The sequence below is a fragment of the Ranitomeya variabilis genome, chromosome 4 (assembly GCF_051348905.1).
Source record: "Ranitomeya variabilis isolate aRanVar5 chromosome 4, aRanVar5.hap1, whole genome shotgun sequence".
Lineage (NCBI taxonomy): Eukaryota > Metazoa > Chordata > Amphibia > Anura > Dendrobatidae > Ranitomeya > Ranitomeya variabilis.
This window is the reverse complement of record NC_135235.1, coordinates 774112633-774137857: the sequence shown is the minus strand read 5'-3', so window position 1 is coordinate 774137857 and position 25225 is coordinate 774112633. Positions and strand designations below refer to the sequence as shown.

The 25225-nt window shown below is 48.1% G+C and overlaps 1 protein-coding gene across 2 annotated transcripts; it reads right to left on the bottom strand.

The window, feature by feature from the left end:
* Nucleotides 1-1549: 1549 nt before the first annotated feature.
* On the bottom strand, nt 1550-24881 carry LOC143766965 (uncharacterized). Of its 2 annotated transcripts, none has more exons than XM_077254988.1 (7): nt 24637-24881; nt 5098-5247; nt 4789-4968; nt 4581-4704; nt 4400-4497; nt 4111-4201; nt 1550-3097 (listed from the first exon to the last, which is right to left on the bottom strand). In XM_077254988.1, exons 1-7 carry the CDS (start codon nt 24784-24786, stop codon nt 1905-1907), a joined length of 1986 nt encoding a protein of 661 aa, XP_077111103.1. In that variant the 5' UTR covers nt 24787-24881; the 3' UTR covers nt 1550-1904. The 2 variants fall into 2 exon arrangements, with proteins under 2 accessions (XP_077111103.1, XP_077111105.1); XM_077254990.1 differs by having other exon boundaries at nt 1550-3094.
* Between the last annotated feature and the right edge of the window lie 344 nt (nt 24882-25225).

Genomic DNA, 25225 nt, shown 5'->3' with positions numbered 1-25225 from the left:
GTTTTCACTGCTGGATTGTTATGAGCGCCACCCGCTAGCCGAAAAGGCTTAAACCAGGGATCATCTCGCCAAACTCCTGCTCCTGTGGTACACACACAGAGGAGGTAACGACAAGCGTAGGAAGATGCCAGTCCATACAAGGCCAGTCGATCTGAGGATCACAACCTGGTTTCATATTCCAGGGTCGGGTACTCCACCTGTAAAAGGTACAAATAGGGGAGGTAAAAACAAGAGTAGGAAGATAACAGTCCATACAAAGCCAGTTGATCCGAGCATCACAAGTTGGCTTCATATTCCAGGGTTGGTTACTCCACCTGTGGCATGCACACAGACAAGAGGTAACAAGTGTAAGAAGATGACAGTCCATTGAGTCCATACAAGGTACAAGGCCAGTTGATCTGAGGATCACAACCTGGCTTTTCCAAATGTATCCATGGTTCAGTGATGGTCAATAGAGCAGATCTGTATTCTTGCAACCGAGGCTGAAAACCCCTAGGTTGTTTTCCTATAGAATGATAGATCCGTGTCCCTCGTAGTGGAGCCATGATGTAAAATAGCTGCTTGTCATGGTTTTTCTGTTTCAGTTCCTTTAGGGTTAACTCCTGCAGCCTCACACTGATCCTGGGTGGACTTTTTATAGCCTCCATCTGGGAGTTTCCTTTGTCAGTGATACTTCCGCCCTTGACTAAGTGTATTGACCCCTGAGTGTGTTTTGTGCTGGTTTGCTTGATCTCTTGGCTCTTTGATTCGGTCTGTTCTCTGGATACTGTTTATTGGATTCCCTCTCTGTACTTTCTCTGTCCGTTCGGTATTGACCTCTGCTTGGCCCCTACTATCCTTTTTGTCTTGTCCCTTGGTACCGTTACGCTATCTAGCTCTGTTCTGTAGTTACCTTTCTAGGAGTTTTCCTTCAGCTTCTAGCTCCCTGGAACTTAGGCCACGCCCACCACCAGTCAGGTTATTCAGGTCCTGACAGGACTGAAGCAGTCTCTCTCCAGTCTTGCTTGCCCTGCATTTCTGGGAGTCTGTGGCTATCTCCAGGTCCTATTTTCCCAGGAGATAGCATCGGTGAGTGTCACTCATATCTCCCTGCCTGATACTGCTGTCCTGTCCTTCTCACATCTTATGATTGCTCACATCCCTAGCCTTTATAATGATATTGCACTCATTCCTTGACCGACCGCAGCATGGCCATTAGTTAGAAGCTGCTATTGATCTTTGGAGCAGGTAAGTTTCCCCTGAGTGGTACATATTGGGGGTCTGAAAACGGAGTTTAGTCCAGGACAATTTGTCTGCACTACTAATTAACAGCTGTTACAATACCAAACTAGGGCAGTCCCTATAGGAGGAAAACACAAGAATTATACTGTATTGTCACATACTATCTATTCCTGACACTGGAGTGGCGTCTAAACTTACAAAGTATATAGTTTGAGGTCTGGGATCTGCCAACATGTGGCTGGTTTTCTGACTGTTTCGGATAACATGATACATGACTATTTTTTGTCTAGTCTCGCTTGAATATAGGTCAATATTAAATAGTCTCCTGATGAGTCGCCTTTGGTGAGGATGATGAAACCCGTAGAAATGAGAGGCTTGGAGAGTGAGTGTGTATACGTCACCTCACCCTATATACTGAACTGTGGGATACATGTTTTTTCTATTAGTCACCTACTGACTAACCTTCAGGGGGTAAATTATGGGTATAGTTTTACATTTGGAATTAACAAAGTTTAGTTTTATCCTTTTGTCAGCAAACATGAGGAATAACAAGAGGGTAACCCATTTAAGAAGATTCAATTTTGGTTCAAACTATTCCAACATTATGAACATAAAAAAGGCTTCTCCCCTATGTGACGTCTCTGTTTATTAACAGTTGATTTCCAAGTAAAATATTTCCCACATTAAGAAAATGAAAAAGGCTTCTTCTCTATGTGACTGCTCTGATGTCTAACAAGAAGCACTTTCCATTTAAAACATTTCCCACATTCTGAACAGGAAAAAGGCTTCTCCCCTGTGTGATTTCTATGGTGTCTAACCAAATCTGATTTTTTGATAAAAGATTTCCCACATTCTGAACAGGTAAAAGGTTTCTCCCCTGTGTGGGTTTTCTGGTGAGTAACCAAATCTGCTTTCTGGTTAAAACATTTCCCACATTCTGAACACAAAAAAGGCTTCTCCCCTGTGTGGGTTCTGTGGTGACTAACAAGATACCCTTTCTGGTTAAAACTTTTCCCACAATATGAACAGGAAAAAGGCTTCTCCCCTGTGTGGGTTCTCTGGTGACTAACAAGATTCCCTTTCTGGTTAAAACTTTTCCCGCATTCTGAACATGAAAAAGGCTTCTTCCCTGTGTGGGTTAATTGGTGAGTAACCAAATCTGTTTTCTGGGTAAAACATTTCCCACATTCTGAACAGGAAAAAGGATTTTCCCCTGTGTGGGTTCTTTGGTGACTAACAAGACGACATTTATGGTTAAAACATTTCCCACATTCTGAACAGGAAAAAGGCTTCTCCCCTGTGTGGGTTCTCTGGTGACTAACAAGATGACTTTTCCGGTTAAAACATTTACCACATTCTGAACATGAAAAAGGCTTCTTCCCTGTGTGAGTTCTCTGGTGACTAACAAGATTCCTTTTCTGGTTAAAACATTTCCCACATTCTGAACAGAAAAAAGGTTTCTCCCCCGTGTGGGTTCTCTGGTGACTAACAAGATGCGATTTATGCTTAAAACATTTCCCACATTCTGAACAGGAAAAAGGCTTCTCCCCTGTATGGGTTCTCTGGTGACTAACAAGACGACATTTATGGTTAAAACATTTCCCACATTCTGAACATGAAAATGACTTCTTTGCTTTAGGAGCAGTTTGTTTTCTAATGCTTCTTTTGTGACTTTGATTTTCCTTAGTAGTCAGTAATGAATCAGTAGATGAGACCTGTTTCATAGGATCAGATGACAGATCTTTGGTGTGAATTGATGATGATATATCTGGAAAAACATCAATCACTTCAGTTGTATCTTGTAGGATTTCAAGATCATCAGATTTAAAAATTGAAGATGTCAACTGTCCCTCTGATCTCCTGGTACAGTCATCTGCTAAGATAAAAAACATTTTTTTTTAACAAAATATCCTTGAGTTTTATATTATTGAACATTTCTACTTAAACTGTCCATAAAAATGGCAAGCTATGTACAACAACTTTATTTACTAAGACAATGACTGTTCACAGTCTAATAGAAACCTTGTTGGATGAACCAGTAGTGTGTGGTGTTCAATTGTTTGTTCATTCTGCCTCCCATATATCGAATAAAAAGAAACCAATCAATGTTATTGTCACGCTCACGCCCTGACTGATGGGCGTGAGCTCGGGGGGGGTTGTGGCCCCACTGTGCCACAAATCAGACTACCCTGGAAGGGGCGTAACTATGACAGCTGCCTTGGTCTTCATTAGAGCCTCTGATGGTGAGGTCAGGCTTGTGCGGCAGGCAGCTGGCAGGTGCTACTCCAGGGTGGTGTCTGGCTGTGGCTGCTTATCCCACTTGGGAATCAGGAACACAATGATTAGTGTGGGCATCAGGTAGGACTAGCAGATGAGTACGGATGCGAGTCAGATGAGTAGGCTGGCACGGCTGAGACACAGAGCTGGCAGAGACACAGGACTGGCAGGAACGACAAAGACACAGGACTGGCAGGAACGGCAGAGACACAGGGCTGGCAGGAACGGCAGAGACACAGGGCTGGCAGGAATGGCAGAGACACAGGGCAGGTTGGTGTGGTGTATGAAGGAACAGGTAGGGACCTGTTCACACAGGAGGTGCAGGTATGGATATGTAGTATGAAGAAACAGGTAGGGACCTGTTCACACTGGCGGTGCAGGAAGGGGAGGGGTATTTAACCTCTTTGTGTTCCTGTCCCCTATTAGGGCGGGGAAGACAACCTCCAAAGTGGCTGTCATGGAAGGTGACGAGAGAAAGAAGGAATCTATTTTTTTTCAAATAGTGAGTGCCAAGTAATTTTTTTGCTTTATTGTATGGGATGGATACCAGACTTGAGCACCACCAGCAGCATTATTCCAGAGTGCCGTGTTATTTATTTCCTTTCTACTCACCTGGGTAGTAATATGTAGGAATCTCCTCTTTACACCGCTCATCACCCCTCACATATGTCTCTGTAGTATTAATATGGGTCAGCTCTTCACCCTGAAACAAATACTGTAAAAGTCACCGACAGATGGAGAAGTCACATCTATGATCAGCTCTAATCCTGCCATCTCCACCGTTCTCATTACACAAGTATAAAACATATAATACTGGTGGATAAAACAAGACTGAGCACAAGACCTTCACCGGCGTCTACACATCATAGGGGAGATCTCCTGACACCTTCTCTCCATCTACCTGATGATCCTGAGGAGCATTGGGATCTTCTTGCTTGCAGTCCTGTGGAAGAAGAGGACGGGGACATCTCTCTGGTGTTGTCCTCTTACTGGATAGATCTGGAGGAAATACATACAGGGACTAAATTCATTCTTTACATACAGATAATTATAGGCTGTGTGTATTTAGTCCTGTCTATTACCTGGAGATGTGAGGGGCTGGGGAGCCTCCATTATGACGTTCTTGTACAGATCTTTGTGTCCTTCTAAATATGCCCACTCCTCCATGGAAAAATAGACAGCGACATCTTGACACCTTATAGGAACCTGACATATACAATGATACCGTCATCCCCCCCGATCCCTTCATAGTGTTACTGTATAATGTCCCAGCATTCCCAGCAGTGTCACCTCTCCAGTCAGCAGCTCAATCATCTTGTAGATGAGTTCTAGGATCTTCTGGTCATTGATGTCCTCATGGATCAGGGGGTGAGGTGGAGGCCCCATGATTGGGCTCAGGGGTCTTCCCCATCCCTCAGACACAGGGTCCTGACAGCGATCACTAGAGGTCTTCTTCACCACTGTGTAATCCTGGTAATGGAGAGACACATTAATAAATCTCACTACAGACATTTCCAGAGTCCTCACCTCTCCAGTTCTGTCCATCTGTTATTCCCATAGATAAGAACGATGTAATGTGACGTCATCAGAATCTCTCACCTCTCCAGTAAGCCGGAAGAGGATCTCTAGGGTGAGGTGTAATATCCTCTCCGCCATCTTGTCTCTGTCCATATCCATCTTTGATGGGTAAATCAGGAAAATTTTCTTTTGTAGAAGATCTTCACTGAGAGGATCCGATATTGTAGAGACCTGAATGAGAAGATGAGCCGATGTAACATCATAAGAATCCTGTGTAATAATACAATTACTGGAGAAAATAAGGGAAACATATGAGGAGATTTATTATTTTACAGTATTTAGTTTCCTTCTTTACATCTACTAATAAATCCTATATATTTAGGCCACAGACAACAAGCAGTTTCTTCCTCGGAGTCGGCAGCTGAATACGTTCCTCATAGACTCCTCTTCCATAACGCTAATTCTCGTCTTATTTACCGACCCTGGAATCGGCATTAGCAATACTGCAGGAGATATTCATTACATGACATGAGAAATAACTACTTCATGATGAGGACGACATCTTCATCTTCTACTACGGCTCTAGAAACATACTTGGCCAGAATCGGTCACTGACTCCATCACCACCGGCCTCTATATGAAGGTTTCCCGTCTTCCCCGCACTGGAATCTTCTATCACGTTAGATCTCAGCTCTGATTCACACACAGAAGTTTGAGGCTTTAATAAAAGCTTTTTTGTTTCCACAATCAACGCGGACAGAAATGATCTGATCCCAAAGTCTCCATGTACAGTGATTTATGGGGTTTATTTCTGGCCTTAGGCTTTCCGATATTACAGGAAAAACACCAGAAAAAAAAACAGATATTGAAATGTTTCTAAAGAAAATTGGCTCCAACAATTCTTGTAAGAAGAAAAAAAAACATGGAAAAGGGAGAAGACATTTTTTATTTTTTCACACAAACTATTGTTTTTTTAAATTAAAGGCCCCGTCTCACATAGCGAGATCGCTGCTGAGTCACAAGTTTTGTGACGCAACAGCGACCTCAGTAGCGATCTCGCTATGTGTGACACGTACCAGCGACCAGGCCCCTGCTGTGAGATCGCTGGTCATGTCGGAATGGCCTGGACCTTTTTTTGATCGTTGAGGTCCCGCAGACATCGCTGAATCGGTGTGTGTGACACGGATTCAGCGATGTCTTCACTGGTAACCAGGGTAAACATCGGGTTACTAAGCGCAGGGCCGCGCTTAGTAACCCGATGTTTACCCTGGTTACCAGCGTAAAAGTAAAAAAAAACAAACACTACATACTTACCTTCCGCTGTCTGTCCCCCGGCGTTCTGCTTCTCTGCACTGTGAGCGCCGGCCAGCCGGAAAACACAGCACAGCGGTGACGTCCCCGCTCTGCTTTCCGGCCGCTGTGCTTACACAGTGCAGAGAAGCAGAACGCCGGGGGACAGACAGCGGAAGGTAAGTATGTAGTGTTTGTTTTTTTTTACTTTTACGCTGGTAACCAGGGTAAACATCGGGTTACTAAGCGCGGCCCTGCGCTTAGTAACCCGATGTTTACCCTGGTTACCCAGGGACCTCGGCATCGTTGGTCGCTGGAGAGCGGTCTGTGTGACAGCTCCCCAGCAACCACACAGCGACTAAACAGCGACGCTGCAGCGATCAGCATCGTTGTCTGTATCGCTGCAGCGTCGCTGTGTGTGACGGGGCCTTAAGTCTTTTGTGCCCCAGAACATAGATGTGCACCGCAGGGACGGCACAGATGAGGCTTCAACAAAAACCCGGCAGTTTAACCACTTGCTGCTGTGAAAAGCAAACATGGCATCTAAAGGCCCCGTCACACACAGCGACGCTGCAGCGATACAGACAACGATGCTGATCGCTGCAGCGTCGCTGTTTAGTCGCTGTGTGGTCGCTGGGGAGCTGTCACACAGACCGCTGTCCAGCGACCAACAATGCCGAGGTTCCCGGGTAACCAGGGTAAACATCGGGTTACTAAGCGGAGGGCCGCGCTTAGTAACCCGATGTTTACCCTGGTTACCAGCGTAAAAGTAAAAAAAAAACCAAACACTACATACTTACCTTCCGCTGTCTGTCCCCCGGCGTTCTGCTTCTCTGCACTGTGTAAACACATCGGCCGGAAAGCACAGCGGTGACATCACCGCTGTGCTGTGTTTTCCAGCTGGCCGGCGCTCACAGTGCAGAGAAGCAGAACGCCGGGGGACAGACAGCGGAAGGTAAGTATGTAGTGTTGTTTTTTTTTTACTTTTACGCTGGTAACCAGGGTAAACATCGGGTTACTAAGCACGGCCCTGCGCTTAGTAACCCGATGTTTACCCTGGTTACCAGTGAAGACATCGCTGAATCCGTGTCACACACACCGATTCAGCGATGTCAGCGGGACCTCAACGACCAAAAAAAGGTCCAGGCCATTCCGACACGACCAGCGATCTCACAGCAGGGGCCTGGTCGCTGGTACGTGTCACACATAGCGAGATTGCTACTGAGGTCGCTGTTGCGTCACAAAACTTGTGACTCAGCAGCGATCTCGCTATGTGAGACCGGGCCTTAAGAAGGTGACAGAGTTTGGCTGAACGCCCCCCGCCCCCAAGTACTGGATAGTATGGGGCGGCCTAGTTATTACGATACGCCTATCATAGTTTTAAGAACAAGAAATATCCATCACTATATGGAAAGCTGAGTCACTGCACAATGTTAGTTAAGTCTCGTCCATAACTACTTTATTATACTCTATTATCCTGTACACAGTGGAGGAGATAGAAATCACAGGTCCGACAGCAACAGCTGGAATTGGGCCCTCCAACGTAAAGAGAAAAAATCTATATACATAAAGCTGAGTGTATGCATGTACAGTACAGACCAAAAGTTTCCCTCCTCCCCCTCCCCCTCCCCTCCTTCCCCTCCCAGCTCTCCCCTCCCCCGTTATTGATGAAAATCTAATAAAATATTTTGAAAGCAAAAGTTTGGACACACCTCATTTAAAGATTTTTCTGTATTTTCAGGACTATGAAAATTGTACATTCACACTGAAGGCATCAAAACTATGAATTAACACATGTGGAATTATATACTTAACAAAAAAGTGTGAAAAAACTGAAAATATGTCTTATATTCTAGGTTCTTCAAAGTAGCCACCTTTTGCTTTGATGACTGCTTTGCACACTCTTGGCATTCTCTTGATGAGCTCCAAGAGGTAGTCACCGGGAATGGTTTTCACTTCACAGGTGTGCCCTGTCAGGTTTAATAAGTGGGATTTCTTGCCTTATAAATGGGGTTGGGTCCATCAGTTGTGTTGTGCAGAAGTCTGGTGGATACACAGCTGACAGTCCTACTGAATAGACTGTTAGAATTTGTATTATGGCAAGAAAAAAGCAGCTAAGTAAAGAAAAACGAGTGGCCATCATTACTTTAAGAAATGAAGGTCAGTCAGTCCGAAAAATTGGGAAAACTTTGAAAGTGTCCCCAAGTGCAGTGGCAAAAACCATCAAGCGCTACAAAGAAACTGGCTCACATGAGGACCGCCCCAGGAAAGGAAGACCAAGAGTCACCTCTGCTTCTGAGGATAAGTTTATCCGAGTCACCAGCCTCAGAAATCACAGGTTAACAGCAGCTCAGATTAGAGACCAGGTCAATGCCACACAGTTCTAGCAGCAGACACATCTCTACAACTGTTAAGAGGAGACTTTGTACAGCAGGCCTTCATGGTAAAATAGCTGCTAGGAAACCACTGCTAAGGACAGGCAACAAGCAGAAGAGACTTGTTTGGGCTAAAGAACACAAGGAATGGACATTAGACCAGTGGAAATCTGTGCTTTGGTCTGATGAGTCCACATTTGAGATCTTTGGTAAGAACCACCGTGTCTTTGTGCGACACAGAAAAGGTGAACGGATGGACTCTACATGCCTGGTTCCCACTGTGAAGCATGGAGGAGGAGGTGTGGGGGTACTTTCCTGGTGACACTGTTGAGGATTTATTTAAAATTGAAGGCATACTGAACCAGCATGGCTACCACAGCATCTTGCAGTGGCATGCTATTCCACCCGGTTTGCGTTTAGTTGGACCATCATTTATTTTTCAACAGGACAATGACCCCAAACACACCTACAGGCTGTGTAAGGGCTATTTGACCAAGAAGGAGAGTGATGGGGTGCTACGCCAGATGACCTGGCCTCCACAGTCACCAGACCTGAACCCAATCGAGATGGTTTGGGGTGAGCTGGACCACAGAGTGAAGGCAAAAGGGCCAACAAGTGCTAAGCATCTCTGGGAACTCCTTCAAGATTGTTGGAAGACCATTCCCGGTGACTACCTCTTGAAGCTCATCAAGAGAATGCCAAGAGTGTGCAAAGCAGTCATCAAAGCAAAAGGTGCTACTTTGAAGAACCTAGAATATAAGACATAATTTCAGTTATTTCACACTTATTTGTTAAGTATATAATTCCACATGTGTTAATTCATAGTTTTGAGGCCTCCAGTGTGAATGTACAATTTTCATAGTCATGAAAATACAGAAAAATCTTTAAATGGGAAGGTATGTGTCACGATTCACACCGTGACTGTCAAGATCCCTTAGCCGCTGCCCACAATATGTCACGGATTGGGGTGACTTTAGACCAGCAGACGGCTATCACATGTGCAGGGGGCTTATCCTAGTTATCCCTCCACTGCCACAATGTGATGAAAAAACACACACTAGGCTATTGACCTCTTGTTTACAGCAGGGGCTTATTTTAGGTATCCCACTGCTCTTCAATATACCATGAACTGCAGGGATTTGTGTATCCCGCTTACAGTTCCACTTGAACCTTGCAGCTCTCTGGCGCCCCCCTTACCGTCAGGTCAGATTAGGTACTGCACCTAGGGTAATTAGTCGCCAGACAGGCTGCCTGCTATGTACTGGCTATTGGGCATGCTGCAGCGACGCGATAACTACTCCCACTCAGGCAGGAACAATAATTATCAAGCCGCAGTCGCTACAGTGAAACCCAAAGGCCTGCACAGTACACGGTATCACTGCCACCAGCCTCGATTAAACGGGTCCGAAGCAAACCCCAAAACAGTAGCATACTTTCCCTTCAAGAGACAGGGTACGTTTTTAGAGCATGGAGAAATAACTGGCATGAAATAATATACCCATAAAGTTTATGCAGTGTTTATCAAAATATTTTACAAAGATGTTACAAATGAGACAATTGCAAATATGTACCAGGTAATTATAAAAATAAAAGGATTAAATGAAGAAAAGGTAACACTCACATATTCTCAGATCATTGCATTGCAGGCAACAGGCTAGGAGAGCTTTCCATCTATCCCAGTGCATTTGCACTCGCAGTCTGGTCGCTTCAGGTAAAAACTCACAACTCCCCCCTGGAAGCCTGCCAGCAACTTTATAACCTACAGCCTGTGATCTCACAGAAAGGGCTGTGTTGAGATCGCCCGCCTCTTTCTTCAGTGTAACTAAATGTCCCCTAAAGATAGCTAATGCTGGTATCTTCGCTACAGGACATGTCAGAATCATATCATACCCAGCATTCATCTCAGATTACCGTGGGCTTTCTAATGAGATCAAATATGTCCTATTATGTACAGAGCAATCACTACTTCTTTTTTAGATGGAGTTAGAAGCCCGTAGTTAGAGTGATGCGTAGATCCTCCGAGTGTGATTATGACGATATATTTTGGTGTTCGTATTTTAAATCGTTCGCCTAATATCTTACAAAAATGGAACAAAGAACTTCCATGTGTTCTAGAAGTTTCCATTCCAGTGATGCTGGACAAGAGCTTACCCGGCAGGAAATGCCGGTCGTAAATTCCTTTCTTCAATAAAACTCCCCTCTCACATACATTGGCACGGCAAGCTCAACTCTGAAGTAAAAGACAAGGGGGGTTTCTTAGCCCACATCCTGGGCTGACCAGAGAAACTAAACTGATGATATTTCATACCATATCGTGACACCTCCCCCTTTTGGCGTGCGCTACGGCGGCAGAACCTCTCGGTATGCCTCCATGCGCACCTCCGTGGGTTCACCCTGGCGGGAGAGTCCATCTGCATTCCCATGCTCCTTGCCCGCTTTGTGTTTAATGGTGAAGTCAAATTGCTGAAGGGCAAGGCTCCAGCGTAGCAACCTGCCATTGGTTCCACACATGGTGCTTAGCCAGCGCAGAGGGTTGTGGTCGGTCACCACCGTGAAGGTGCGACCGTACAAGTAGGGCTGCAAGCGATGCAGGGCCCAGACTATGGCCAGACACTCCTTCTCAATGGTGGAGTAGGCCACTTCCCTCGGCAAAAGTTTCCGGCTCAGGTACAACACGGGGTGCTCTTGGTCCTCCGAGTCAACCTGGCTGCCAGGCTGAGCACAGCACCAAGGCCAAACTCGCTGGCGTCGGTCTGTACCAAGAACGGTCGACTGCTGTCGACTGCTTTCAACACAGGGGCGTTGCACAGTGCTGTCTTCAACGCCTGGAAGGCCCCCTCACAGCCATCTGTCCAGTTGACGATGTGGGGTAGCTTCTTCCTGGTGAGGTCCGTCAAAGGTTTTGCCAGGCTACTATAGTGCTGCACGAAGCGCCTATAGTACCCTGCAGTGCCCAGGAAGGACATCACCTGTTTCTTGTTCCTGGGAGTGGGCCAGTTCACGATCACGCCCACTTTGTCAGGCTCTGGCTTTAGGGTGTTTCCACCTACCCGGTGCCCCAGGTAGTGAACCTCCCTCATGCCCATCTGGCACTTTCCCGGCTTGATAGTCAGTCCTGCTCGGTGAATTCGCCCAAGCACCTCCTCGAGATGCTGCAGGTGTTCATCCCAGGAGGGACTGAAGATGGCAATGTCATCTAAGTACGCCACAGCGTACTTCTCCAGTCCCTGAAGCAGGAGATTGACCATCCGCTGGAAAGTGGCAGGGGCATTCTTCATGCCGAAGGGCATGACCGTGGACTCGTACAGTCCAAAGGGTGTGATAAAGGCGGACTTCTCCTGCGCCTCGGGGCTCAGGGGAATCTGCCAGTATCCGCGACTCAGATCCATTATTGTCAGGTATTTTGCGCCAGCTAACTTCTCAAGCAGCTCCTCGATGCGCGGCATTGGGTGCGCGTCAGAGGCTGTAATGGCGTTGAGCCCCCTGTAGTCCACGCAGAACCGGGTGGTCCGGTCCTTCTTTGGCACAAGAACTACAGGTGAGGCCCACGCGCTCTTTGACTGTCGAATCACCCCCAGCTGCAACATCTCATCGATCTCCTGGCGCATAATCTGCTGCACCTGGTCAGAGATTCGATAGGGTGTTCGCCGTAGTGGGGCGTGATTCCCGGTGTCCACCTCGTGGATGGCTAACTCAGTCCTTCCAGGCCGGTTGGAGAACACGACCCGGAAGGGTTCCAGTGTGGTTTGCAACTGCAACCGCTGTGGTTCATCTAGCGAGGCGCTTACCTCCACGTCCTCAATGGACCCACGGGCCTTGGCTTGGGCCAGCATGTCCAGGAGGGTGTCTTCCTCCCCGTCTTCGGGTGCGCTGCAGACCGGTAGGACGAAAGGTTCACGTTCGTGATGAGCCTTCATCATGTTGACGTGAAAGGCCTTTCGCCTACCCCGAGTGTGGTCAAGCGTGACCACGTAGGTGACCGGGTTGAGCTGTTGGTGGACGACGTACGGGCCCTCCCAGGCTGCCTGAAGCTTATCCGTTGGTACAGGAACCAGCACCCACACCTTTTGACCCACGTGGTAGGTCCGCTCCCGGGCGTTCTGGTCGTACCAGTGCTTCTGATCAGCCTGAGCCTGCGTCATGTTGTCATGCACCAACTGCGTCAAGGTCTGCATCTTGTCACGGAAGCGCAGGACATACTCCACTATGGACACTTCAGAAGGGTTCGGCTCCTCTTCCCAGGATTCTCTTACCAACCCAAGGGGTCCCCGGACTCGCCTGCCGTACAGGAGCTCGAAGGGGGAGAACCCCGTCGAGGCCTGCGGAACCTCTCGGTAAGCAAATAGCAGGTGTGGGAGGTACCGCTCCCAGTCACGCCCTTGTGTCTCAACCAGCATACGTAGCATCTGTTTGAGGGTACCATTGAAGCGTTCACACAAGCCATTGGTCTGTGGGTGATACGCACTCGATACCAGGTGCTTCACCTGCATTTTCTTACAGAGAGCCTCCATTAGGTGAGACATAAATTGGGTCCCTCGATCAGTAAGCATTTCCCTGGGAAATCCTACACGTGAAAAGATGGCCAACAGGGCATCCGCCACCTTATCTGCCCTAGTTGACGACAGAGCTACTGCCTCTGGGTACCGGGTAGCGTAGTCTACCACAGTAAGAATAAATCGCTTTCCAGAGCTGCTGGAGACGGCCAGCGGGCCCACAATGTCCACCGCAATCCTCTGGAAAGGCTCCTCTATCACTGGCAAAGGGATCAGGGGAGCCTTAAGAGCAGGCCCCGCCTTCCCCACTCTTTGACAGGTGACACAGGAGCGGCAGTAGTTTGACACATCTGTCCCCATCTTAGGCCAATAGAAGTGTTGAGACAGCCGGGCCTTAGTTTTGCTGATCCCCAAGTGTCCAGCTAGCGGGATCTCATGGGCAATCCGCAACAACTCACCCCGGAATTGCTGCGGGACGACCAGCTGTCTTTCCCTCAACCACTCCTTTTGTGATTCTCCGGGTACTGTCTCCCGGTACAACCTTCCTCCTTCCCAGAACACCTTCTCCTTATCAGTCTCGGAGAATGACGTCCCGGCGAGTTGTCTCAAACTCTCTAGGCTCGCATCTGTGTGCAGAGCGGCCTGAAACTCCTGGCTAGGGGAAGCCAGAAGCGACGTCAGGGTCCCTTCCCCACGGGAGCCCTCTGGGACCTGCTCTGGGTCCACCTCTGGTTCAGTCACACTGATGACTGAGGAGGGTCCGGGAGGCAGACAGTTATCTGCGTTCCGGGCACTCTGACTGCGGGTGACAGCAGCTACGTAGGCTGTCTCCCCGGGGGTTTCCACAGACCCATCAGCCGATGCTGCTATGGGCTCTACCTCCCCATCCACCCCCATTACCTCAGGAGCATTGCTACTTATGGGCCAGTTACCTTCCTCGGTGGCACTGGTCAATTGCATGGCATCACATTCCTCACGGTTCCCATGTATCTCCCCATTTCTTGTAGCACCGACACTTGCCCCTGCTAGGGGTTCCTCAGCCGTCTCACTCCGCAGAGCGACGTGGCTGAGCACTCCTGTACCTATGGACACATCAACTTTCACAGAAACATCATTATCAGATACAGTTGGCACAGGTACAACATTTCCACTATCAATCCTAGGGAAAAAATGGTTATCAGATGCAACATTACAAGATAAAGCATGGTCAGGTAACACATGCGATTTCCCATCATCATCATCATCATCATCACCAGGGTTAACTTTACCCTCATTAGTAGATTGGGGAGGAGGGTCATCCACGAAGTAGGCAACCAACCTCCCCAAATCAGTCCCCAACAAAACATCAGTGGGCAAATTATCAGACAGCCCCACTTCCTTCACCCCGCTCCCGGCACCCCAATTAATAAAAACCCGGGCCATTGGCAAGGGACAGCTGATGCCCCCAATCCCAGTGACAGTTAGGGTTTTCCCCGGAATGATTTCTTCAGGGGCTGCCAGTTCGGGTCGGATGAGGGTTCGTTCAGCCCCGGTGTCCTTGAGGCCTGTAGCAACACGACCTCCCACAATGACAGGCTGTACGTTATCACACCCCCTCCCAGCCACACCACCCACCAAAAGAACTGCTGCATTAGGCCCTGGGGCCTGGGATGAGGGGTTCTTCTGCTTGGCTGGACATCGGTGACTGAGGTGTCCAGTCTGCCTGCAGTGGTAACACTGGCGAAGTTCGGTGGTAGGTCTGGTGCTGTTGGCCGCGGGGACAGGACCTCTGGTATGTTGGCTGGCAGGGGTACTGGCGTTGGATGCAGGCTTACCCCCTCTCCAGCTGGAGGTGACTGGCTTCCGCACTTCCGATCTACGGTTGGCCTCATAGGCATCGGCAATCTGCGCTGCTTTCGTCACGTCTTTGGGTTCTCTGTCCATCACGAACTGTCGCACCTCAGTTGGGCAAAGATGGAAGAACTGGTCTTTGATCATCAGGTCTCACAGCTGTGCAAAGGTGGTCACTGACAGTCCTTGGGTCCACTGGTCAAAGTGGGTCCCCAGTCCATGCACCACATCACTGTAACTGTCGTGTGGGCCACGTTGGAGGGTCCGAAACTTTTTACAGTACACCTCGGGTGTAAGCTGGTACTTAGCTATGAGAGCCTGCTTGATGGCCTCATAGTCACCATCTTGTTCTTGAGGGAGGGCAGCAAACGCCTCCAGAGCTTTGCCTCTCAGCCCTGGTGTCAGGTATCGTGCCCATTCTGGTGTAGGCAGCTGGTACTGCCTGCAGGCTTTCTCAAAGGCCCGCAGAAAAGTGTCCAAGTCCCCATCCTTTTCCATAACAGGAAAGTGGTCGGGCCGGGGCTTTGGTGTCTGAGCGCTGCTGGGCTCACGGCTCTGGGCAGTGGAAGGCGTCCCCCCCTGCCGGAGCATCTCCAGTTCATGTTCTCGCTGGGCTTGGCGCTCGGCTCGCTGGGCCTGGGCCTCTCGCTCGGCTCGCTGGGCCTCTCGCTCGGCTCTCTCTGCCTCTCGCTGGGCCTCTCGCTCGGCTTGCTCCTGGTATTGCTGGATCAGCTGCAGACGTCTCTCTAGGTCATCTGCGGAGCATTGTTGCAGAGCCAGCTGCAGGCGGAGGTCTGCGCCCCCCTGGTTGCCAGTAGGGCCCGTATTCAGTGGTTGGACCTCTGCTGCAGCACCACGTTCGCTGGTGCTGGCATCTGCGGCCTCTGGGCTCTGTGAGTGGTCTAGAGCGGCTTACCATTGCACCAGTTCAGCGACCATTTGAGTCTTGGTCATGCTCTGGGGGTTCAGGCCATGATACGTGCATATCTCAGCAAGAGTGTCTTTCTTCTGCTGGTTGTACCAGGCTTCTCCTTTCGTTGCCATGGTTGCCAAATAAAAGATAGGTTAGAAAAACGAAGAAAAAGGGAGGGGATAATCACCAGTACACACAATTGTCTCAAGACTAATAAACACTGAGTTCGTTCTCCAAACTTATTTGCGCAGAGTTCTCGCAAGAACTTTCTGCAAGTTTTTAGTGAGAGGAATGATTGCTCAAACCAAATCACTAATGCTCTAATATCCCACCGCCTTGCCAATATGTCACGATTCACACCGTGACTGTCAAGATCCCTTAGCCGCTGCCCACAATATGTCACGGATTGGGGTGACTTTAGACCAGCAGACGGCTATCACATGTGCAGGGGGCTTATCCTAGTTATCCCTCCACTGCCACAATGTGATGAAAAAACACACACGAGGCTATTGACCTCTTGTTTACAGCAGGGGCTTATTTTAGGTATCCCACTGCTCTTCAATATACCATGAACTGCAGGGATTTGTGTATCCCGCTTACAGTTCCACTTGAACCTTGCAGCTCTCTGGCGCCCCCCTTACCGTCAGGTCAGATTAGGTACTGCACCTAGGGTAATTAGTCGCCAGACAGGCTGCCTGCTATGTACTGGCTATTGGGCACGCTGCAGCGACGCGATAACTACTCCCACTCAGGCAGGAACAATAATTATCAAGCCGCAGTCGCTACAGTGAAACCCAAAGGCCTGCACAGTACACGGTATCACTGCCACCAGCCTCGATTAATCGGGTCCGAAGCAAACCCCAAAACAGTAGCGTACTTTCCCTTCAAGAGACAGGGTACGTTTTTAGAGCATGGAGAAATAACTGGCATGAAATAATATACCCATAAAGTTTATGCAGTGTTTATCAAAATATTTTACAAAGATGTTACAAATGAGACAATTGCAAATATGTACAAGGTAATTATGAAAATAAAGGGATTAAAGGAAGAAAAGGTAACACTCACATATTCTCAGATCATTGCATTGCAGGCAACAGGCTAGGAGAGCTTTCCATCTATCCCAGTGCATTTGCACTCGCAGTCTGGTCGCTTCAGGTAAAAACTCACAACTCCCCCCTGGAAGCCTGCCAGCAACTTTATAACCTACAGCCTGTGATCTCACAGAAAGGGCTGTGTTGAGATCGCCCGCCTCTTTCTTCAGTGTAACTAAATGTCCCCTAAAGATATCTAATGCTGGTATCTTCGCTACAGGACATGTCAGAATCATATCATACCCAGCATTCATCTCAGATTACCGTGGGCTTTCTAATGAGATCAAATATGTCCTATTATGTACAGAGCAATCACTACTTCTTTTTTAGATGGAGTTAGAAGCCCGTAGTTAGAGTGATGCGTAGATCCTCCGAGTGTGATTATGACGATATATTTTGGTGTTCGTATTTTAAATCGTTCGCCTAATATCTTACAAAAATGGAACAAAGAACTTCCATGTGTTCTAGAAGTTTCCATTCCAGTGATGCTGGACAAGAGCTTACCCGGCAGGAAATGCCGGTCGTAAATTCCTTTCTTCAATAAAACTCCCCTCTCACATACATTGGCACGGCAAGCTCAACTCTGAAGTAAAAGACAAGGGGGGTTTCTTAGCCCACATCCTGGGCTGACAAGAGAACTAAACTTATGATATTTCATACCATATCGTGACAGTATGTATGTATGTATGTATATATGTATGTATGTATGTATGTATGTGTGTGTCAAGCCACGCCCATTCCACATAGCAACCAATCACTAAGCATCTTTCATTTCACCAGAGCAGTGTAAAAGAAGCTGAGCTGTGATTGGTTGCTATGAGCAACAGTTTTCCCACTCCACAACACCTCAGCAGACACTGACCGGGTGGGAGAAATCTCGCATCCCTGGGAACATAAGCTCCAGCCATTGTCTGCCCCCCAGAAAGGAGCAGAGAGCATATGACAGAAATGAATCCCCCTCCTCTATTACTGCTGCGCTCTATTGTTACTGGTGTAGAAAATCGCATCATCAGCGGCCGCACACAGAGCCGCACTGCCAGGTTACATAACAGCACATCTCCAGGAACTCCCTGCTCAGCGCCACCCAGCTCGGGACTATGGGATGGAGGATGTATGATGGGTATATGGGCACGGGACTATGGGATGGAGGATGTGTGATGGGTATATGGGCACGGGACTATGGGATGGAGGATGTGTGATGGGTATATGGGCACCGGACTGTGGGATGGAGGATGTGTGATGGGCATATGGGCACCAGACTGTGGGATGGAGGATGTGTGATGGGTATATGGGCACGGGACTATGGGATGGAGGATGTGTGATGGGTATATGGGCACCGGACTATGGGATGGAGGATGTGTGATGGGTATATGGGCACTGGACTATGGGATGGAGGATATGTATGATGGGTATATGGGAACGGGACTATGGGATGGAGGATGTGTGATGGGTATATGGGCAAGGGACTATGGGATGGAGGATATGTATGATGGGTATATTGGCACTGGACTATGGAATAGAGGATATCTATGATGGGTATATATGTGCGCTGGACTAGGGGATGAAAGATATGTATGATGGGTATATGGGCACGGGACTATGGGATGGAGGATGTGTGATGGGTATATGGGCACTGGACTATGGGATGGAGGATGTATGATGGGTATATTGGCACTGGACTATGGAATGGAGGATATGTATGATGGGTATATATGTGCGCTGGACTAGGGGATGAAAGATATGTATGATGGGTATATGGGCACGGGACTATGGGATGGAGGATGTGTGATGGGTATATGGGCACGGTACTATGGGATGGAGGATGAGTGATGGGTATATGGGCACTGGACTATGGGATGGAGGATGTGTGATGGGTATTTGTGTGCTGGACTGTGAGATGAAGGATATGTATGATGGGTATATGGGCACTGGACTATGGGGTGAAGGATGTGTGATGATCTCCTGCAGCACAAGGAAATTGTTCTCCTGTGTGCCCATGTAGCTCAGTATGAGGTCTCCCACACAGTATGACGGCCCCTACAGCACCTCACACAGTATTATGGCTAGAGATTAGAGAATATTTCAATGTTTTGTTTGGCTCACGATCGCCGAATTTGCAATATTCACCGATTTATTCGTCGATTAAATTGCCAAACATAGCTGAACATGCACAGCACAAAATCTGGTGTTTCCCACGCTGTTTGATCCACGGTAAAAGCATCCCCGCCGGTCAGAGAGCCGCGGTTCCCACCCTGTCAGAAGACAGCATGACAGCATAAAAAGTTTACCTCCGGTCACTGATGTCAGCTGATGGGACTGCAGCTCCCATCATCCGACACCTACAGCCGCTAATAATAGTGAGAGCCGGAGCGGCTGATGGGTGTATTCATCAGCCGCTACTGCGCTGTAAATAAATAATAAAAGAAACTGCGTGGGTTCCCCTGTATTTTTGATAACCAGCCAGGCAAAACTCACAGCTGGGGGCTGCAACCTTCAGCTGTCAGTTTCAGCAAGCAAGGTTGGTTATCAAGAATAAAGGGGTCCCCATGCTCTATATTTAATTATTTAAATAAATAATTTAAAAAATGGTGTGGGGTCCACCCCATTTTGTGACAACCAGCCTTTATAAAGCTGACAGCTGGTATTCTCAGGCTGGTAAGGGGCCATGGATATTGACCCTCCAGCCTAAAAATAGTAGCCCATAGCTGCCTAGAAAAGGCACACCTATTAGATGCCCCAATTCTGGTGCTTTGCCTGGCTCTTCCCTCTTGCCCTGTAGCGGTGGCAAGTGGGGTTCAAATTTGTGCAGTTGATGTCACCTTTGTATTGTCAGGTGACATCAAGCCCACGGCTTAGTAATGGAGTGTAAGGCCGGAGACACACTGGTGCGAGATACGGGCGAGTCTCGCTGGTTAAAAGCAAGCTGTGGCACCTGCACTCCGGAGCGGAGCGTGCGGCCATATAGCAATACATGGAGCTGCACGCTCCGCTCTGGAGTGCAGGTGCCACAGCTTGCTTTTAACCAGCGAGACTCGGCCGTATCTCGCACCAGTGTGTCTCCGGCCTAAGACACCTATCCATTACTAATCCTATAGTTATATGGAAATAAAGACACAGCAAGAATAAAGTGAATTGAAAAAATGACACAGACTCCTTTAATAATCTCAATTAAACCATACTTACGACCTCACCTAATTCCACCAAAGCCCTCGATCTTCTGTACTAAAGCTAAAATTAAAAAACAACAATATACCATACCTGCCTGTCGTTCTGTCCCATGCCGTAATCCATGTCTGGGGGAGAAATGGTTTTTAACCTGGACGGTGCCAAGATGTGACCTTCCAGTCTGAGAACCACTGGTGAACGAGCTGCTGGGAACGCAGAGTCAGTGACTAGCGGTGACATCACTGATGCTGCGTTCCCAGCCGGGCTGAACTGCGGTGACCTCGGTGAAATCCCCGCTAGCACCATGAGAAAGTCGCACAGTGTAGAGGCAAGTTGAAATTCACCGCAGTGAAATTCTCCCGGTGAACTCGCATCTGCATCGTGCGACTTCCTCACGGTGCTAGCGGGGATCTCACAGAGCCTATGCCATTTTTTACAGAACAATGATCTTTTATTAAATACATGTACAGTAACCTGCACACAGTGTACTAATTGTATTTGTCACTGACATCTATATATCTAGCTATTCTATTTGTATTTACTGTATGTAATCCATGTCTTCTATACTGTCGGCTCCTGTAGTGATTTTACACTACCCTGGCTGCTGAATTACCGGCTTTTCTTCTATATATACACTGTGTCACAGACATCTATAGAAAAAACTTTCTTTTCACCCCCAATCGAGGTGGTCTTTGTTGTCCTTTCTCATTCTCGGGTCCTCTACCAGAGACATGGAAGTTTGAGGGTTCTGCGCAGGATCTTAGTTGTTCCCAGCATTGTGCTTTTCTGGACAGAGAGCTCAGATGTTGCTCCTGGGATCTGTTGTAGCCATTCTTCCAACTTAGGGGTCACTGCTCCAAGTGCTTCAATCACCACTGGAATCACTGTTGCCTTCACCTTCCACATCTTCTCCAGTTCTCCTTTGAGGCCCTGGTATTTCTCCAGCTTCTCATATTCCTTCTTTCTGATGTTGCTGTCACTTGGCACTGCCACATCTATTATCATTGCTGTCTTCTGATCCTTGTCTACTATCACAATGTCTGGTTGGTTAGCCAACACCTGCTCATCCGTCTGGATCTTGAAGTCCCACAGAATTTTAGCCCTTACATTCTCCACCACTTTTTCTGGGGTCTCCCACCTGGACTTAGGGGGAATTAGCCCATATGCTGTGCAGAAGTTCCTGTATACAATTCCCGCTACTTGGTTGTGGCGTTTGGTATACGCTGTTCCTGCTTGTATTTGGCATCCTGCCACTATGTGTTGGACGGTTTCTGAGGTTTCTTTGCATAGTCTGCACCTTGGGTCTTTTGTAGTAGATTCCTGCTTCTATGGATCTGGTACTTAGTGCTTGCGCTTATGCCGCCATGATTAGTGCCTCTGTGCTGTCTGAGTCCAGCATTCTCCAGCCATTGGTAGGATTTCTCCATGTCAGCCACCTCCATTATCTGTTGATGGTACATCCCATGCAGCGGCTTGTCTTGTCATGGCGGTTCATGTTCCTGTTCTTCCTCCCAGATCTGTGGATGTTGCTGTCTTAGGCTTTCTCTCAGCATCTCATCTTTTGGTGCCATTTTTCTGTTGTATTCTTGGATGCTCCATGTTTCATGCGTGATGGTGGCTTGGATGCTTATCAAGCCTCGACCACCCTCCTTTCTGTTGGTATACAATCTTTGGGTGTTAGACTTAGGGTGGAGACCTCCATGCATTGTGAGGAGCTTTCGTGTTTTCACATCTGCAGCTTCCATCTCTTCTTTTGGCCAGCACACTATGCCAGCAGGGTATCTGATAACTGTCAGGGCATATACGTATATTGCTGGCGCAGATTTTATTCTTCCCATTGAGCAGGCTCTTCAGGACCTGTCTTACCCTTTGATGGTATTAGGATGTTGCTGCTTTTCTTGCCTCCTCATCATGGTTACCGTATCACTGTGGAATGCCGAGGTACTTGTAGCATGTCTATACATCTGCTATGTGCCCTGCTGGTAATTCCAATCCATCAGTCTTGACTACTTTGCCTCTCTTTATTACCAACCGGCCACACTTCTCCAATCTGAAGGACATCCTGATGTCTTCACTGTAGATCCTTGTCAGGTGGATCAGTAATTGATGTCTCACTTATTTTTCGCATACAGCTTGATGTCATCCATGTAGAAGAGGAGGCTGATGGTGCTTCCACTCTTGAACTTGTATCCATAGCCAGACTCTGTAATTATCTGACTGAGGGGTTCAAACCGAAGCAGAACAGCAATGGGGACAGTGCACCACCTTATTATATGCCGCATTTGATGGTTACTTGTGCTAATTGTCTTGAGTTGACTTCCAGTGTTGTTCTCCATAGCCCCAGTGAGTTTCTGAGGAAGGTTCTTAATTTCCTGTTGACATTGTACAGAGCCAAGCATTCACAGATCCATGTGTGTGGCATTGAGTCATAGGCTTTCCTGTAGTCAATCCAGGCTGCGCTGAGATTGGTCTGTCTGGATCTTGAGTCTTGAGCGACTGCTCTATCTACTAGGAGCTGGTGCTTAGAGCCTCTGGTGTCAGTCCCAATGCCTTTCTGAGCTGCATTCATGTACTGGTTCATATGGTTCTGTAGCTTGGTGGCTATGATGCCTGACAGAAGTTTTCATGTTGTTGTAAGGCAGGTTATTGGGCGGTAGTTAGATGGAATTGTTCCTTTGTGAGGATCCTTCATGATCAGCACTGTTCTTCCTTGTGTTAGCCAAGCTGGGTGGTGGCCTACTTCTAGCAGTTGGTTCATCTGCATTGCCATGCATTCATGTACCGCTGTGAATTTCTTTAGCCAGTAGGTGAGGATCATGTCTGAGCCAGGTGCTGTCCAGCTCTTCATGTTCTTGACCCGCTGTTGATGTCTTCTTCTGTAATGGTGACTGGTTCTTACTCTAGGTGGTTGCTGTGTATCATTCTCAAATATTGCAGCTACATTGAACTGGTGTTGTGTTTTTTCCTTCTCCCAGATGTTCCTCCAGTATTGTTCAGTCTCTGCTATTGGTGAAGTTGCTGCCTTTGTGCTGTTCCTCTGTAGTTGGGAGTACACTTTGGATGGTTCTTTGGAGAACAGCGCATTTATTGTCTTGGCCTCAGCTTCTCTAATGTATCTCCCTTGTTTTGCAGCAAGTGCTGTGAGCCTTTGTTTAGCAGTCTCTTCAGTTGGGGTCAGGCCTTTGTACTTGTCCAGCTTGGTCTTATTTTTGATCTTTACACACTTCTGTATTTCTGATAGTTGGCCGACTACCCTTCGTGGCACCATGGTCTTTGTCTACAGTCTTCTTTTCCAAGGGAGGCACGTACTTCTGTTGTTCTGTGTGTGGTGGGATGGCGGTACTGTAGGAACATTATACTGTGTGTGGAAGTGTGGCGGTACTATGAGAACATTATTCTGTGTGTGGGGGTATGGCGGTACTATGAGAACATTATACTGTGTGTGGGGGTACTATGAGAACATTATACTGTGTGTGGGGTTATGGCGGTACTATGAGAACATTATACGGTGTGGGGTTATGGCGGTACTATGAGAACATTATACTGTGTGTGAGGGTATGGCGGTACTATGAGAACATTATACTGTGTGTGGGGGTATGGCGGTACTATGAGAACATTACACTGTGTGTGGGGGTATGGTGGTACTATGAGAACATTATAATGTGTGTGGGGGTATGGCGGTACTGTAGGAACATTATACTGTGTGTGGGGGTATGGCGGTACTATGAGAACATTATACTTTGTGTGGGGGTATGGCGGTACTATGAGAACATTATACTTTGTGTGGGGGTATGGCGGTACTGTAGGAACATTATTCTGTGTGTGGGGGTATGGCGGTACTATGAGAACATTATACTGTGTGTGGGGGTATGGCGGTACTATGAGAACATTATACTGTGTGTGGGGGTATGGCGGTACTGTAGGAACATTATTCTGTGTGTGGGGGTATGGCGGTACTGTAGGAACATTATTCTGTGTGTGGGGGTATGGCGGTACTATGAGAACATTATACTGTGTGTGGGGGTATGGCGGTACTATGAGAACATTATACTGTGTGGGGGTATGGCGGTACTGTAGGAACATTATACTGTGTGTGGGGGGTATGGCGGTACTATGAACAGAACAGATTTGGCGCCAACAAAGGAAAGGGGTGCGGGGAAGAATCTGAGGTACCAGCTCCTGGTAAAGTGCCCGAGGCAGCTGGGTGTGGGGCAGAACCTGCTTACAGGGCATAATGGGGGCATTACACTGTGTGGGGCCAAGAAAGGGGCCCTGTACTAGGAGAACACTCCGCTCCCTCACTTCCTGTCCTCCATAGTTGGCTCGTATGTATCTATTACAGGAAACAGAACAACAACGTTATGGTTCTTATAAAGGGGCAACAACAACCCCAAAAGAGTCTCCTCCGTGCAGAAGGGGTTAATGTCCCCGGCTGCGCTCAGTACTGGGGAATCTCCACATACCTCCACCTGCAGAGCCGCACTCCACAGATATGGCTGCTCTGTGCGCACAGGACCTGTGATGAGGTCACAGGGGGAGGAGTCAGGGGTCACGTGATCCGCAGTGAAGACGCTACATGGAGACTTCTCCTCAGTCAGTGACATTCCCGCCATTATTCGCCCTCACTACTGGCACAATCACCTCGCGCCGCCTTTTCTACACAATGTTCTGTGTGGAATGTAACGTGTGATTTCTCTGGAGACAAATAGACCCCACACATGAGGGGATTATCACCGGTTACCGGACGTCTAGTATATGGCGGCATATGATTGTGCTATCGCCTCCACACCGGGAGCTAAAAGGCCGAAATCTCGCTTATTTACCCCTTCCAGGGAGGGCGGTCTTCACAGGTTATATTCAGAAGAGACCGACTAAGGCCGGGATCACACATGCGAGAAATACGTCCGCGTCTCGCATGGTAATCCCTGGCCCCGCCGCCTGCACTAAGTAGTGGAGCGTGCGGCCGCATAGCAATACGTGGAGCCGCATGCTCCACTCTGGAGTGCAGGCGGCGGGGCCAGGGATTACCATGCGGGACTCGGACGTATTTCT